Raw genomic sequence first — 17,361 nt, forward strand, 5'->3', positions numbered from 1 at the left:
CGTTCATCTTCGGAACACAAATTAAGATATTTTTTATGGAATCTGAGAGCTCTCTGACCCTCCCATAGACAGCAACTCAACTGAAATGTTCCCAAGTCCAGAGACGTAGCAAGGAGATCGGTAAAATAATCCATGTGACATCAGGGGTTCAACCATCCTCACGCCGGATCTGTTTCCTACGTTGTTGTGATTTGATCTGAACAGAAAGCGTATCCGTGTGACGCAGCTGACACAGAACAGCACATGTTGTTTACATCCAGCGGATATTCTCCAAAATGGCACCAGGGTGATGCGGAGGAGACGAATAGTTGAATAAAGTCGTTGTTATTTTTTTTTCTTTTGCGCACGAAAAGTATTCTCGTAGCTTCGTATAATTGCGGTTGAACCCCTGATGTCACATGGATTATTTTACCGATCTCCTTGCTACGTTTCTGGACTTGGGAACATTTCAGTTGTGTTGCTGTTTATGCAGGTTCAGACAGCTCTCAGATTCCATCAAAAATATCTTAATTTGTGTTCCGAAGATGAACGAAGGTCTTACGGGTTTGAAACGACATGAGGGTGAGTAATTAATGACAGAATTTTCATTTTTGGGTGAACTAACCCTTAATATGGATGTGCGCGCTTTGACTACTTTTGGACTGTTGAACAAAAACACCCACCTACTCCCATTCTAATGCTTGGAAGAGCCAGGATACTTTTTAATACAACTCCTATTGGATTCGTCAGAAAGAAGAAAGTCATATACACCTAGGATGCCTTGAGGGTGAGTATGGGCTAATTTTCATTTTTGGGTGAACTAACCCTTTAAACAACTACCTTACCTACTATTAAGCAGCAAATTAGGAGTTTATTGAGGCAAAAGTCGTAGTTAAGGGTTTGTTAATAGTGAGTACTGGACCTTAAAATAAAGTGTGACCAAAAAGTCATAACACCAGTAATGTATCCATATGACTTGTGTGCTAGATAAGTCTTCTGAAGTCATACTGTACGATAGCTTTGTGGGAAGAAAAACTTGGAATTTACTGAAAGTCTTCATTTATGTCATAACAAACAAATGCAGATAAAAAAAAACAATGCTGAACAATTGTGTTGTCAATTAGATTTCTGAGCTACTGAGAAAAAAATCTAAAATTCAGAATTGGAAATCCAAATTTGAATTGAAATTACTATAGCACACAGGAAGTTGAATTAGAATTGTGGGATTTACAGAGATATAGTTCAGAGAAATTCAACAGGTATTTGAATTTTGGCAAATGAAGTGTTCTTCCACCATTGTACATTAATCTACAGTCTTCTGTAGATAAAAACAAATGGTAACCCTTTATGGTTACACTTTACAATAAAGTTCCATTTGTTAACATTAGTTAGGAAAAGGTGGATGCTGCGGTAATTGCGTTAAATATTTGGTCACACTTAATTTTAAGGTCCAATTCTCACTATTAATAAACCATTAACTGTGACTTTTACCTCTATGAACTTCTAATTTGCTGCTTATTAATAGTTAGTAAGGTATTTGTTAAGGTATTGGGTAGGATTAGGGATGTAGAATATGGTCTTCCAGAATAAGTACTAATAAACAGCCAATATGTTAATAATAGGCATGCCAATAAGCAACAAGTTAATAGTGAGAATTGGTCCCTATAAAATGTTACCCCAAACAACATAAAGGTGAAGAAATGATGACAGATTTTTCATTGTGGGTGAGCTGTTCCTGTAAGGACACTTTCTGTGTCATGTATTGCTCAAATAAAGAGAAAAGAGTTGATGTTGCTTTAAACTAAACTTTTGAATTAAAAGGTAAGACGGTGAGATGTGCTTGGGTTCCTGAGAGTGAAATGTGGGGGCTGAGAGAAGATTTTAAAAATTCAGAGCTCATATAACTTTGCTATGTGACAGGTTGCTAGGAATAGCTGTCTTGTGTAGGCATTGCGCGTGGGATCATGTTTTCTCATCTTTTAAAGGTTTGGTAGAATCTGAATCTGTCATCCTACATGGCCACATTACACGGATCTCACTGAGACACATCAGAGTCTTCAGCGCTTTACAGTCACATGTTACACGTAGAGGGGTTTGCCTGATAAAAAAAGTTCGGGAATGCCTGCTCTAAATGATGGAAAGATTGAACATTTTATTTAGTGTATTTATAGACCTTATTTGATTGAAAGCACAATTAAAGTGAAATTGGAAAGAACTCATGAAGCATAGCTAATTAATCAGCACTGTGTTGTAAACTGCACTGTCACAATCAAGCATGCATATTTTAAATGTGAACATAAAACACATTTAAACAACACAAAACAAGTCTTTTAAAGGGGTCATAACATATGTTGCTGTCAAATCCAATACAGTTTGCAGCTTCATCTTTTATCTATATTTTAACCTTTGCAAACTCTACATTACACTGTGCCAAAACTAATGGAACAAAGACCTCTTATATATTAAAAAATAGAGAAATTTTAATTTAGCATTCCATGATCCCTTTTAAATCGTATTTGTATATACTAATATAGAAATATAATTAAACTTATCATATATACTCGTTTAAAGTGCCCCTATTATGGGTAATGAAAGGTTCATATTTTGGTTTTGGGAGTCCCCAACAACAGGTTGACATGCATGCAAGGTCAAAAACACTTTCATTGTCTTATAATATGCATTTATTTTTACCTTACTTGCTCAACGACTCCCAAACAATTCGCTCAATGATTCATTTTTCCAGACCCCTCCTTTGAATGACGCTAATCTGCGGTGATTGGTCCTATTGGTCTCATTTTAATGTCATCATGCCTGTAATGCCTGATAAAGCAGCGTTTGTAAGCACAGTGCTGCTTTGTGTACAGCGTTACCGGGGAAACAGCTATTTTTACCGCTCTCTAAGTGTTTTTATCTAGTGGCAAAGAATGAATTTGCATTTTCATTTAGACCAATGCGAAAAGACCAACAAGTGGGCAGGCAATATGCTAATGTTTCATGTTGACGTCAACATGAAACAGCTTGGGATTCGTTTTAAAAACGACTCGTTTCAATGATTCAATGACTCTTTCTTTTGAGAGACAATAGGTGTACTTTCATATTTAAAACTTTGCAGGATGTTTTAATTCACTTAGAGCTGTTACCCACTGCATGAAAGGTAATTTTCACAAATCCATAATAGGGGTGCTTTAAATGTTTTCCACCTCTTAAAAAAAGTTATAAAGCAAGATGAAGACTTAACATTAGTTCATAAGCCAGATCCTTTAATCCTCACAAATGCCATAAGAGTTAAAGTTGTGGTCTAGTGGCTGTTTAGGATCTGCGTTCGCATGGGAGACCATATGAGATCATAGAAAAACACAGACTGCAAGAGCTGCCAGCTGAGTTGCGGGGGCCTGAGCGATGTGTCTTTTGGGAGAGTGTGTATTTGGGGACGAGAGAGTATGTGTGTTAATGGACGGAGATGGAGTGTGTGTGTATTTGAGGAGGCATCGATAAAACTAACAGATGGGTGCATGAATGCATCTGGATTTCCTCCAGCCGAGCTCCAGCAGGAATGATTATAGAGTGCAGACAGGTTACATCCATCACAGATCAAGTGTGAGTGTGTTTATATCTGTGTGTGTTACTCAGAAAGAAAGGCTGTGTGCCAATGTGGCACTGTTGTATCTGTAGTACGGCAGTGGGAGTTTTGTGTGAGTAAACCCAGCTGAGTCTTTACCAGATATTAAACTACTAAATATGTTAAAGGAATATTCTGGGTTAAATACAGCTGTGGACAGCAACCATTGTATGAATGGAAAATGCCTGAACAGTGATGTGCTTATGCTTAGTGAACAAGCATTGCAGCACAGCGAATTAATGTTTAAAATACGAAAAGTGTTTGCAAGACCACAAACATTAAAAGACTGATGCAAATAGATTACTAAAAAATACTATTGAATTTGCCGTCATCCACCCAGTCAACATTACAACTCAAATAACACACATCTATGTGATATGAAAAATATAAGCTTCACATCATAAGCTTAACCCTTTGGTCTTCTATTGTATGTATATTACTGTACATGGTTTGAGGTTGGTTTAGGTTGGTGAGGTTGATTAGTTGGGAAGTCGTGGCCTAATGGTTAGAGAGTCGGACTCATAACCCAAAGGTTGTGTGTTCACGGTGTGTGTGTGTTCATTGCTGTGTGTGTGCACTTTGGGATAAATGCAGAGCACTAATTCCAAGTATGGGTCACCATACTTGGCCACAACTTTCACTTAGATGTTCACGCATTTAGCATTGATTTGTGGAACAAACACACATAGTTCAGACATTTGTTTACCCTCATGTCATTCCAATCTCGATTCTCTAATGTTTTTGTGGAACACAAAAGGAAAAACTTCAAAGAATGTTCTCACTGCTCTTTTCCCATGCCAATTTATAGTCTGCAAACTCAAACAAAAAAAAAAAAAAGTGAATTTTTCACCATAACTTTATGGTGTTACACCTTTTTAAGTATCTTGACAGAAGTGGTTATTATGAACTGCCACTCTATGCAAAGAGATGAGTCTGTGAAGACGCTTAAAAAATTCTGCTTTTGTGTTTTATAGAAGAAAAATCAGAGCATATGGGTTTGAAAGGACAAAGTAATAGACTAATAGGTCAACTAATGACTCTTTGTGTCCAGGTTACACTTTATTTGATAGTCACCATTAGACATTCTGTTGACTATAAGTAAATTTGCAACTACATGTCACCTAGCAGTCATTAGTATTATTAGACTGTCTGCTTAATGTCTGCTAACACTTTATTTTGATGATCCTCCAACAGACATTATGACTATAAGTAACTTTGCAAGACATGTTAGCTTATTCAGCAGCACTTTCCATTTGTTAACATTTGTTAACTACATTAGTTAACATTAACAATGAAAAATACTTCCTGAAGTGTTTATTAATCTTAGTTAATGTTGATTCCAATAATTATAATCAAAAGTTGGGTAACACCCAACTTGGTATAGGGACCAGTTCTTACTATTAACTAGTTGCTTATTATCATGCATTAATAACATATTGGCCACCATTAGTACTCATAAAGCACATATTCTGCATTACTATATTCTACATCCCTAATCCTAGCCAATACCTAAACTTAACACCTACCTTACTAGCTATTAATAAGCAGAAAATTAGGAGTTTATTGAGGCAAAAGTTGTAGTTAATGGTTTGTTAGCGAGAATTGGGCCTTAAAGTGTGACCAAAAGTTGTATCTGTGTTTATATAGTTTATGTTATTTAATGGACCTGATCTAACATGGACTTTAAATATAGTTAACAAATGGAACCTTATTGTAAAGTGTTACCGCTTATTCCACTAATCTTAATCAAACAGTCTACTAATGCTGTACTAAGACTCGAGTGAGAGTTAGCTGACATGTAGATGAAATGGTCAATCAAAATAAAGTGTGACTGTCTCCCATTTAAAGGAGTAATTTTTTGTAAGTAAGAGTTTTTGCTAGGTTTTACAGGAAGTATTCAACATCCACAAGTGAATCACTATGACTCACGAAGGATTTAAATGAAGTAAAGCTGTTGATGCAAGCTGTCGTGCTAACTAGCAGCTGGAAATACCCACAGTGTACAAATATACAGGAAATATCTTTCTCTTTTGAGCATGTGCGAAAATATCCCACAACCTGTTTCTATGGTAACACTTCATTACGAAGCCATTTTTTTATTATTTTTTTTTTTAAATTTTACTATTATGATTAAAAGAAAAAGAGAGAGGGTGCTATACTCTGAAGTAAAGAGATAGTTGATTTTGCTGTTGGTACAGTTGTTTTTGTAAGTAGACCTAAAATTGTTTGAAATGTAGTGGAGAGAAAGACAAAAGCAGAGCATCTAGAGTACTAAACTGAAGAGGAATATTTCATCATCTATCATGGTGGCTCTAGGCTCAACCTGTTCAGAGGAAAAATTTTGGGTAATCGTCACAAGAAATCTAATCATTGAAGCACTTGCTAGCAGCAAAGGCTCCTCTGGGATTGGCTTTCTAATTGCTGTTTTTCCATTGAGCGCGCAGTTCTCCTTCTCAGATCTGGAGCCCAAGAAACTTACATCATTCTTTGACTGCACAGTTAAAGCACCCTTAGGTTTGCTTGCCATTATGGTCATTTGCATACAGGCAAATATTCAGTTTTGCAAGCATCTTTCTGACTGAAAAGTCTTGCTGATGTTGAACTATTGTCAAGTTTCTTTCTTTGTTTAAAAAAAAGCAGCAAACTACATAATTATGTGTAGTTAGGATATCAAAATAAAAAGACACATTGTCTATTAAAAAGAAGGAAAAAAGGTTTTTGTTATGTCAAATTAGACATGCCAACATAATATAGCCAGGCAATATTAACTGAGGTCACATTGTTGCTTATTCATTTATCAAATTGTAAATTTTCCTGTTCAGTCCATATGTTAGTAATTTAGCAGATTGTAGACCATGGGCCAGATTTACTATCAGCTTGCGCCAGCGCAAACCCTTATTTGGTGTTAAAAAACTACTGTCAGGATTTACTAAGACACGCAGTGGGAAATTAGCGCTGAAAAGACAGTTATTTTTGCGACTCACCTTATTGAATAATATGCAATTGTAGGAGTTTCCCTTTTGATCTGTAAATTTATATGAGGAGAATATTCAAATGAATCACACAACGCGATTTACTAAGATTTGCGCTCGTCAATTCACTGGTATTTGCGGCATTATTTAATGCCCAAAAAAAGCATGTCTTAAAGCAGGCAGTAGATTGTGCTGGTCATTATGGAAATGAGATGTTGTGTCTGTGTTCTTCAATGTTGCGCATTGTCAGTAAATCACCCGCAGAATTTTCCCTCCCATCGGTGCTTTTATGGAATTGCACTCTAGCGCTAATTTACCCTGTTTAGTAAAACTGGACCTATTTAATTACTGATAATATTAATAAATGGCCGTGTTTTCTTTCTTTATATATTTATTTACCTTTTTATTAGCGTACAGTAGATGTGTGTTGTGTTGGCACTTATTGTCCAATGTAAAATCTGGATCCTGTTGCGAAACTGGTGGTTCAGAAATTCTGAATTACTCAATTTCAGTCTGAAGACAGACATACTAAGACATTTGCCATATCATTGACTGTGCCACCAGGCTTAGATGCATTTGTCTATGCAAATCAGCCGATAGAAATCATTCTGACTGACAATTATGGAGGCATATAAATAACTCCACAGGTTTCAAATGTCGCTTCCATAATTCAACTGCAGTGGCAAAAACTCTCTGCCCATCATGAGAGTGAGTCAGCTTGACTTTCATTTCACCTTACCAAAGGCAGATGGAGACGAATAGAGAGAGCTTCCATGAATTGAAATAACTGTAATGCACAGTCGCACTGTTCTTAATACTGAGTTATTATCCTTATGACACTGAAAAAAAATGAAATTCTTGTATTTATGTTTCTTCCTGGATTATTTTTTTTCTTGTTTTTTGCTTTTCTTGGATTTATTTTTGCCTGATGTACTAGACTGTATGAAAACAACAGAATCGAGCAAAGCTATTAATTCTTGAAAGAAACAAACACTTATGACACAAGTTCATTCTTTGCCCTACAGTTATTATCCTATTCATTCGCTAGCGTATATGTTCACTCATAAGCCACGTATCGTGTTTTTGCACTTATCAAATGTCTCTGTGCGCGCCACAGAAAATGCATCTTAATACTAGGCCCTAAGGTGATTTGAGCCAACCTGCATATATTGTGGAGTGGATGCTGATAGCTCAGAATGTTATGCCAGTGGGCTGGTATCCCCAGCAGGCTTTTTAGCTAGCTTAGCAAGACCAGGTTCACTAGAAAGACCATGCTTGTTCACTAGAAAGACCAAGTTTTGCTGGTCAAGAGCATATACTGTACCAGTAAACCATCTAGGTCAGTTTAAACCAGCGAATGATCATACAATGGACTACACACCTGTTAAACCTTTTTAAGATGAAAATGAATTTTACTTGGATTAATTGTTTACATCTGATAAAAGTTGCTATTTTAATAGGGGTGTTGTAGACTTTTTATATCCACTATAGATTTGTGTCAGATGGAAAAAACAAACATGAATAGTTTGTAACTCAGGGTAGACAAGGTTGACAGTGTTAAACCACACTTGGATCAGGTGTGAAAGCTTGCAAAAGGAGACTCTTGCCTGACAAAAAAAGTTCAAAATGGCCCCTTTTATGACACTTGTGCAAAACCTCAGCAGCCATTTCATGCTTCTCCCATATTTTTACACCACTGCACATCCAGAGATGACGCTTTCTCACTAGCTGAGATTTGTGAAGAAGCTTTGCCACAAATTGTCAAGAGAGTTTTTGAGGTGGAGTGCGCTTTCAGTGCCATGTGTAAATTGAGGGAATCTCACTTGGAGATGAGAGTCCCCAGGGTCCATCGCTAAAACCAGCTCATACAGTGATCCAGAGTATTCAAGTCTCTGCCTGTTTGGTGTCAGGGGAGCTTACAAAACATGCACTGGCGCTGTGAATTGCACGTCATCTTGGTATAGAAATATTCCAAGGAGTGTCATTCTGTTCTATATCTGTGCTATCTGCTGACCCTCTCGCTAAATTAATCATCTGTTCTGAGGGTTTTTCTTGCTTAACACTGAGCTTACAATACTTAACTCTCTCAGTTTTCTACTGTATAGGGTTATAATGCTTTGATGAAAAGATTTTTTTACAACAATATTAGTTATGTCAACAAATTTTCCCTGATCTGATTGATTGTCATTGATCTAAAGTCCTTACAATGATCTAAGGGTCATTACAAAGGTCATTCTAAGGAAACATTTGTGTGCTGTTCCCATGATATACTACTGACATACATAAAATACTTAAGTCACATTATTTGATACATTTTGTTTAGCATGACATTTAAAAAAAAAAAAATCCACATAGTACACTGAACTCTTTATTCCAAAAAAGCAATGGAAATCATGTTTTCCATGATGTGACCCCTTTATCCCTCAGGTCCTGGAACAATGGAAATGGTCGTTAAAGGCCTTTATATCACATAAAGTCTGCTTCCATTCATCTCTGTTCAGATGATTTACCTCAGGCCAGATATTTTTCAAAGCTTGGCAGCAGCAGTATCTTCCATATATTTTCCGAGTTAGTGGCTGTATTTAGCAATCTTACACCTAGTGACTCCCATAAGCGGACTGTTCATACCATTACAGCTTCTCAGCAGTTAGTAAAATATTAGCTCAGCGATTTTATTAGGCATGTTGGTTGATACATTATAGAATTTAGCAAAATTCTAAGGCAGCACTGCATGTATTTTTGAGGAAAAGACAATCTCACAATACTTTGCAACAGTCAGATTTATTTATTTTATTATGTTCATTATTTTTTTAGCATGTTTGAACATTTGGGGTGAATAACTATGCAATACTTGAATAACCATAAAAAACTGGTGTAACTCGAATCACCATATATTTTGTTGAAAATTATGGCTACCACAGTATGTTTTTGCAAGAGGAACCAGAATTTTATTTTGTGTGACTTTGACTTTGGACTTGGAGTTTCATGAATGTTAGACATGGCATTAATTACAGTTTTAATTTTTAATGAGCTTTTAGTTTGGCACATTAAAATGTGTATTGATCAGAACTATTTGTACAAAGACCTTCTTGCTGCATTTCAAAAACATGATGTAATGGTTCAGAATTCCTTAAAAAAGTAAAAAATGCGAGCAACATATGTTAAAACATATTATATTGTATATTCAGTGCAAGATACATCATCGACTTCAAAGCAACAGTTCACGCAAAAATTACAATTCTGGCATTATTTGCTCTCATCTAGAAATTCTGTAGAATCTTCACACAAAGGGATAAAATTATAGAATTTTAATTGACAATCCTCCCTCTTCATTGCAGCTCTCAAATGTTATTCACCACAATCCACATTCAGACTTGCATGTCACCTTCCTGTACAGCACTTGGAAGAACTGTTGTGCAATGGTGCATCGACAAGCCATTTTTGAATCTGAATGCAACCTAAATGATATTTCAGAGCTACAGCCAATTAGACGATTATGAAAGAATAACAATTTATCAACTTATCTATGTTTCTCACACAAACCTATTGCAATGGGTTTGGACAGTGAAATAGTGACATTTCCAAGTCATACAGATATTGTGATTCAGAACAAGTGGTCTGATTCTCCTGAGACTGATGGTGACCTGTTCTGCCCAGAGAGATGTATAATTCATAAAGCACTGAACTTTGTCCTAGCCGTGTGCTGTGCAATTGATATTATTATCGTTACAGTGTTTACTAAGCAGTAATCATGCTGCATTGTTTGAGCTTTAATGTAATTTTCTGTCATATTGTCACGCCCCTGGATTCTGTCTGTGTGTTTTTCCTCCCCCACGTGCTCCATGACCCAGTTTTCTCCCATGTTAATTGTTTAATTAGTTCCAGGTGTTTCTCGTCATCCCCTCCTCTAGTCCTGTTTATTTAAAGTAAGTCCTATTCAGTGTTCTGTTTTCTGGTATTGAATGTCGTCTCCCCGCTACATGTGTGTTCCTGGTTCCTTTGATGTCAAATAAAGTCTGTTCATTGGAAGTTTACTCCTCGTCTCCTCGTTCCTCTCTCTGTGCTCCTCACAGTAGCAGTACGTGACAGGATACCGGACCGAAACAGTAACCTCCGTGTCTTCCCTCCGTTTTAGTTTTCCGTGTTTTACCCAGTGTTTTTTGTTTCCATTGTGCCCTTATGAATCCCCTCGCCCTGAATACCTCCTCCTCCTGCTGGAGCAGGGGGATAAATCGCCCGAGGGCCACACCAGACTGTTCCTGGTTCTCGCCAACCTCTCCAGCTACCCGGTCGACGCGCTCTATGTGTTCTATGATGCCAGTTTAAACTCCGCGTACAGAGCGCCGTCGTCCGAGGAAGGCATTTGAGCGAATTTCGCCGCATTTGTGGAGTGGAAACTGGCGAGACACTGGCGAGTGCCACCCCGGACCCAGTGCCCAGCCCACCATCTCCCCACAGCATGGAGCGCATGCCCAAGCCCACCGCTGATGGAGAGCCCGAGCTCGCCGCGGCCGACGAGCCATTGCCGCATGGAGCGACAGGGCAACGGATCGCCACGGAGCTGGAGCTGCAAGTGACGTCAGTCAAGGTGCGAGAGCCGGCAACAGAGCCCGCCACGAGGGAGAGTGCCGCGGACAGAGAGAGAGCGTGGAGTGGAGCTCCGCCCACTGCACCGCGGCTGAGGGTGAGCTGATTATACAGCTGGGACTGCTGGACTTCGAAGGGGACCTTATAGACTGGGAAACAGTCGACTTACCCCCTCTCCTCCTTCCTTCCTCTGAGCCCTTTGTCAGCCCAGTTGCCACGTTCAGCCCTGTCTCCCAAGTGTAGCCCTGAGAGGGCTCCAGTCCCCGAGTTTAGCCCAGAGAAAGTTCCTGTTCCCATGTCTAGCCCAGAGAAAGTTCTTGTTCCCAGGTCTAGCCCAGAGAAGGCTCCTGTTCCCACGTCCAGCCCTGAGAGGGCTTCTGGTCCCAAGTTAAGCCCGGAGGCTCACAAATTTCTGCCCACCCACCCGCTCCTGCCTCCTCCACCGCTGTCGTCTGGCAGCCCCTCTGATCGCCCTCAGACCACCATCAGCACGGTGCGAGCTCCGCGGGACTGCCATCCTCCAGCGTCACTGGAGCTGGAGTATCCCTTGACCCCGCCTCCAGCCTCTAAGCCCCAGACTCCGCCTCGGCCCGTGGACCCGTCGGCTCCACCATGGCTCCTAGCTCTCTCCTCTCTGCCGTAGTCCGACAGTCCACTAGCTCCGCCGGGTTCCCTCGTCCCTTCGGCTCTGCCTTGGTCTGGCGTCGACCATCCTTCGCCTCGGGACTCCACACCTCCGTCTGCGCCTCGTTCCTTCGTCCCTCCGGCTCCGTCAGGCTCCTTCATCCCTTCGGCTCCTCCTCAGTCGCTCCGGCTCCACCGCTGCCTTTCGGATCCACACCTCCACGTCAGTCGTCAGCGCCATCTGCTCCGCCTTGGCCCTCCGGATCCTCCCTGTCGCCTTGGCTCATTGGCTCTCCGTCTCCGCCTCGGGCTCCTCCGCCACCTGCTCCGCCGACGTTGGTCGGCCCCCTGGAGTCGGCGGCCATTCCTCCTCCATGGCTCCTCCCTTCGTCGGCTTCACCGTGGGTCGCCATCATGGCTGTGGCCTGGGTCTTGCTTGGCCCCTCCTGCTCCAAGTCCTTCCTGTCACCTCCCTGGCTCCTCCCTCCATCGTCACCTCCCTGGACTCTGTCTGCCGGCCCCCTCCCGCGTGTCCGTCCTCCTCCCGAGCCTCCTCCCAAGTTCCCACCCGTTCCCCCCTCTGTAGTTCTACGGCACGAGGACGCACCTTCCGGGAGGGGGACGATATGTCACGCCCCTGGACTCTATCTGTGTGTTTTTCCTCCCCCACGTGCTCCATGACCCAGTTTTCTCCCATGTTAATTGTTTCATTAGTTCCAGGTCTTTCTCGTCATCCCCTCCTCTAGTCCTGTGTATTTAAAGTGAGTCCTATTCAGTGTTCCGTTGTCTAGTATTGAATGTCGTCTCTCCCCGCTACGTGTGTGTTCCTGGTTCCTTTGATGTCAAATAAAGCCTGTTCGTTGGAAGTTTACTCCTCGTCTCCTCGTTCCTCGCTCCGTGCTCCTCACAGTAGCGGTACGTGACACATATGACATCAGGTTTTGCATTTCACTGCCAAATGGGTATTTATTTGGGAAGGTATAAATGGAGGATGGAGGATAATGAAGGATGGTAATGAAATGGTTATATATGCACCATCAGCAGGAGAGCACGACTCTTATTATCACAAGTTCCTTTGCATATTCTTTCAGCAGGATAAACAGTTTATGACTTCTGAATGGTTTTTACTCTGATGCTTCAGGGTAAATTTGACTGATATACATATTCTCAGTCTGATTGTAAGTCAGTTAGTAAATTGCCCTGATATCTGTCATCCTCAGGTGTGACCATGAAGCTGATGGATGAGGTGGCAGGGATTGTTGCTGCTCGTCATTGCAAGACCAACATTGTGACCGCATCTGTGGACGCCATTAACTTCCATCGCAAGATCAAGAAAGGTAATTAAAAAATTCATGTGTTGCCTCTTTTACATTGTAGTATAGAGAATATTTTTGGTACGTGGTTTCTGATTCTCACAGAAATCTCACAGACATCTGATTTCCTTTATGATTGGAAAGCTAAATTTAGTTCGTCATTTCCAAAAAATGGAGTTCAGTTGTGAAGTTAAAGATAGACTGTGGACAGCCTTTAAGTAGCTTGGGTTGTAAACAGGTTTGTGGAAAATTGCATACATGATGTATTGCTTAATACTAGTGTAGTTTGCCAGACATAAGGTCTGTATTGTCATCTGATAGTTCACTGGACCACAAAGCAATTTTAGTGATTTATTCTCAGTTCTTGTTTTGTAAAAGATAGGCAGTTGAAAGATATAACTTATTATTTATTATACTGCGGCACATTACTCTGTTAGAACTTGTTGCATCCCAGATTGGATCTGGGATATACAGTACATACTGTATACACACACACAGAATTGATTGAGATCAGTTACCATTTTTTACAAAGCTATATTCACAAACCTTTTAAACATATTAGCAAACTCTGATGCAGTGTATATTATTTGCTGATGCAGTGTATTTTATTATAAGAATTCATTATTTCATTATTAGTCATTATTTCAACCAAAAATTATCTGTTTTTCATATATTGTGTCTTTCAAAACCCAAGCTCTTCTCTGGAGCACAAGAGTGCACTTGGTGCACTTTCCAAGAAGTCAGAAATTCTGTCTTTCTGAACGTAGCATTAAAACAGTCTATCTGCATAATACAGCATCCAGGATTCTTAGTTGTTGTTGTTGATGATGATTTAGAAGACATTTTTAGAAGAACATTTGTTTGTCATGTTATCATCCTGTAAATACAGTGCTTGTATTGTACTTTATGTAACAAAGAATGGAAGAAAACAACAGCCTCGTTGATATTCAGTGTATATACAATGGATGACACTGTGACTGTGCATAATTTCACCGAAGCAGAGACTTTTCATCCTTCCACTAAAATAAACTGAGAGCTTGAGAACGCATGAAGCCTTGAGATTTACTATTCTTTCATATTAAATGACTGAGCAAAAATGAATTATTCATTCCATGAATTATTATGCTTATTACTTTCTCCATTCATTCATTACTCATCTGACTCATTCATGTTTGCATACTCTAAAACAGTTTCATGTGCTAATACTATGGGACTTGACAAACAAACCCATGCTCTATTATAGCTGTGTGTAAATAAACAAAAGGCACATTCTTTTTAGTGTGTTCTAAAACCTTGCTCGTAATCACTCTACGTTCAAAGCCATTTGTGTCTTTCTGACATGAACTTGGTAAAGCTTTCAGGATTTTGAATTCAGTTTTCTCTGGCTTATTTCAGCAGCAGTGACTGTGGTTGGGTCTTAACTTTTCGGCGTTCATTTCTACATCAGTAGCATCACCAAACAGAATTGCAACAGTAATAAAATGTCTGCAGTTGGCAGGGCCAAAAGTCCCAAAGTAAACTCTGCCTGGCTAGTCAAATGTGCAGTCGGAAAGAGCAATGATCTGTTGCCACACAGTCTGCTTAGTGCTCTGGAAGAGGAAATGGTAGGGTAAATGTGAAGTAAATGTGTGTAAATGTGCAGTAACAGCAGTCTTACCTGTTGATGGTTTATTAGTAACACTGCGGCATGTCTGAAGGATTAGTTCACTCAAAAATGTATTTATTTAATCCACATATCTTTCCAAACCGTTATTGTGTTGTTTTTCTATTAATTTTCCCAAAACAAATGCCTCACAAAAAAAAGCATTCTACAAAAACAATTTGGAAATATTTTAGATTAGGGAATACATATTCACCATTAACTGAGAGTTTTCCCTCAATAAACACCTAATCTGCTGCTTATTAATAGTTAGTAGGGTAGTTGTTAAGTTTATGGGGTAGGGCTAAGGGGCCTAACATATGGTCATGCAGAATAAGGCATTAATATGTGCTTTATAAGTGCTAATAAACAGCCAATATGCTAGTAATTTGCATGCTAATAAGCAACTATTTAATAGTGAGAATTGGACCTTAAAATAAAGTGTTACCAACAATTTAACTTTTTATTAATTTCTTTTGTTTTCTGGCTGGATGGAAGGGAATGGTGGTTTGTGTGACTAGGATAAAGATTTTCCGTTTCTGCTGTGTAAGGGAATGAGCGTGTTGACTGTCTGTGGTGATGCACAGGGCTGATTCTCTCCAGATGTCCTAGTTGCTGTATTTTAAACATAAGCATCCCTTCCTGGAATCAGTGAACTCAAGTTAGGTCAAACTTTAATGGTTGGATGGCTTTGATTGCTGTAATGGCTAAGTCAACTTTGTGGCATGCTTTAAACTAGTCTTTCGCTGTTCCCGGCACCCAACGCCATAAGTGGGATTATTCATAACCTACGCAGCCGCTCTGTACTGAGACAGCCACATGCAAGCGTTTTACATTCTCTGGTGAAAACAAAGCATGTAATTAAAAATCCCAGATTTTCCCTCTGGTATCTGACATTACGAACGCCACTGTATATAGTGAATAAAAAATACCAGTTCACTAAGGGAGCTGCACAACAAGTGTTTTACATCATAGCATTGTGGATTTTATCACAGCTAAATGCTCTGTTGATTATATCCACTGATGAGGATGTCAGAACACACTTCTTTTCATCAGGAGGTTAATCAGCTACAGTTAGTATTGCTGATGCTGATAATTAGTATTTTGGTATTTATTATCATTACACTGACTACAAAACAAGCAAACAAAAAGTAATTGCACTCAGTTTTATTTTTTATACTTTTGGCAAATACCTGTAAATTATGAGACTTTTATATTCACTGTACCTCCTTCCTGATTTCCTCTTTTATTGCATCTTTTTCTCTCTCAGTGGTTTTATATGATCAAATAAAATATTTTATAATGGGCAAGGATTTATGAGCAATGACTGCCAGTGAAAAGGCCCCCATTGAAAAAGTAATTTGTCTTGAAAGTAAGAAATCAACATACTTTGGTTGGTTATTTAAGAGACTAAACACAGACCAGCTTTTCGATTGCCACACTACACCTAGATGTATATGAACTTATTTATTTATTCGTTGGTTTGTTTGTTTGTTTGTATGTTTGTTTATTCAAGGTGACATGACTGTATGTTAACTACTAAGAAATAACCAAATAAATAATAACATAATACATTTTTAATTGCTCACTTTCCCTTTGTTCAATATTTATTTATTTATTTATTTGCTCGCTTGCTTGCTTGCTTTCTTGCTTGCAACTATTCTGTATTATGCTCTCAATCAAGATTTAAAGGAACACACAGGTTCAAATATCTATGCTCTGTTGTATCATAATTCAAACTTAGGGGCTTTACAAATAACAAACCTTTTTTTTCTCTCTCTCCTCTAGTGTTATCCCTTGAAATTATTGAGAAACTTTACTAAAAATAAATCTTATCTAAAAGTAAAACTTAAATAATTCTCAACTCCATGACTAACACAAATGAGGAGAAAAATACAGTAAAACTAAGGAAAACAGAAAAAAAAAACAGGAAATGAACGAGCGCAGTCTCCCCTTGGTGTGTTGTTATAAGAAACAGAGCTATTTGTTGTTTAATAACATATACTGTGCTTAACAAATTTATTAGACCACCACCCAATTTATGGTTTGTGCCAAATTTGAGATTCGGGGCCAGAATAGAAACATTGAATACTCAAAACCCAGAAATTTTAATAGATTATACAGTCAGGTCCATATATATTTTGTACACAGGCACAATTTTTATTATTTTAGCTGCTGACCAAAACATATTAAAGTTTAGGTTTGCAAAGGGGTGGACAATTTGCAGTAAATTTCCGGAAACTTTCCCAAAATCCCTGGAATATTTCCGAAATTTACTGGAAAATTTTCAGCTTTTTGTAACCCTATTCAAGTTACAGTTATATAATGAATATGAGCTTAAAGTGCACGCTCTGAGCTTTAATTTGAGGGTATTCTCATCAAAATTAGGAGGAAAGGTTTAGGAATTACAGCTTTTTAAAGGGGTCATATGATGTTGCTAAAAAGAACATTATTTTGTGTATTTGGTGTAATGAAATGTTTATGCGGTTTAAGGTTCAAAAAACACGTTATTTTCCACATCCTGTACATTATTGTTTCTCCTCTATGCCCTGCCTTTCTGAAACGCGTCGATTTTTACAAAGCTCATCGGTCTGAAAAGCGAGGTGTGCTCTGATTGGCAAGCTATCC

The 17,361-nt window shown here is 38.9% G+C and overlaps 1 protein-coding gene across 5 annotated transcripts in view; it reads left to right on the forward strand.

Moving 5' to 3' along the window:
* The window catches only part of LOC107687121 (cytosolic acyl coenzyme A thioester hydrolase-like), a 74,147-nt gene that overhangs the window by 38,754 nt on the left and 18,032 nt on the right, over window positions 1-17,361 (forward strand). For all 5 annotated transcript variants that reach the window (XM_016484336.1, XM_016484337.1, XM_016484334.1 and 2 more), the window contains one exon: window positions 13,002-13,118. In XM_016484336.1, the coding sequence (XP_016339822.1) occupies window positions 13,002-13,118 (117 nt within the window). The remainder of the gene's footprint in view (window positions 1-13,001; window positions 13,119-17,361) is intronic.

The sequence above is a fragment of the Sinocyclocheilus anshuiensis genome, unplaced genomic scaffold (genome assembly GCF_001515605.1).
Source record: "Sinocyclocheilus anshuiensis isolate Anshui unplaced genomic scaffold, SAMN03320099.WGS_v1.1 scaffold1203, whole genome shotgun sequence".
Classification (NCBI taxonomy): domain Eukaryota; kingdom Metazoa; phylum Chordata; class Actinopteri; order Cypriniformes; family Cyprinidae; genus Sinocyclocheilus; species Sinocyclocheilus anshuiensis.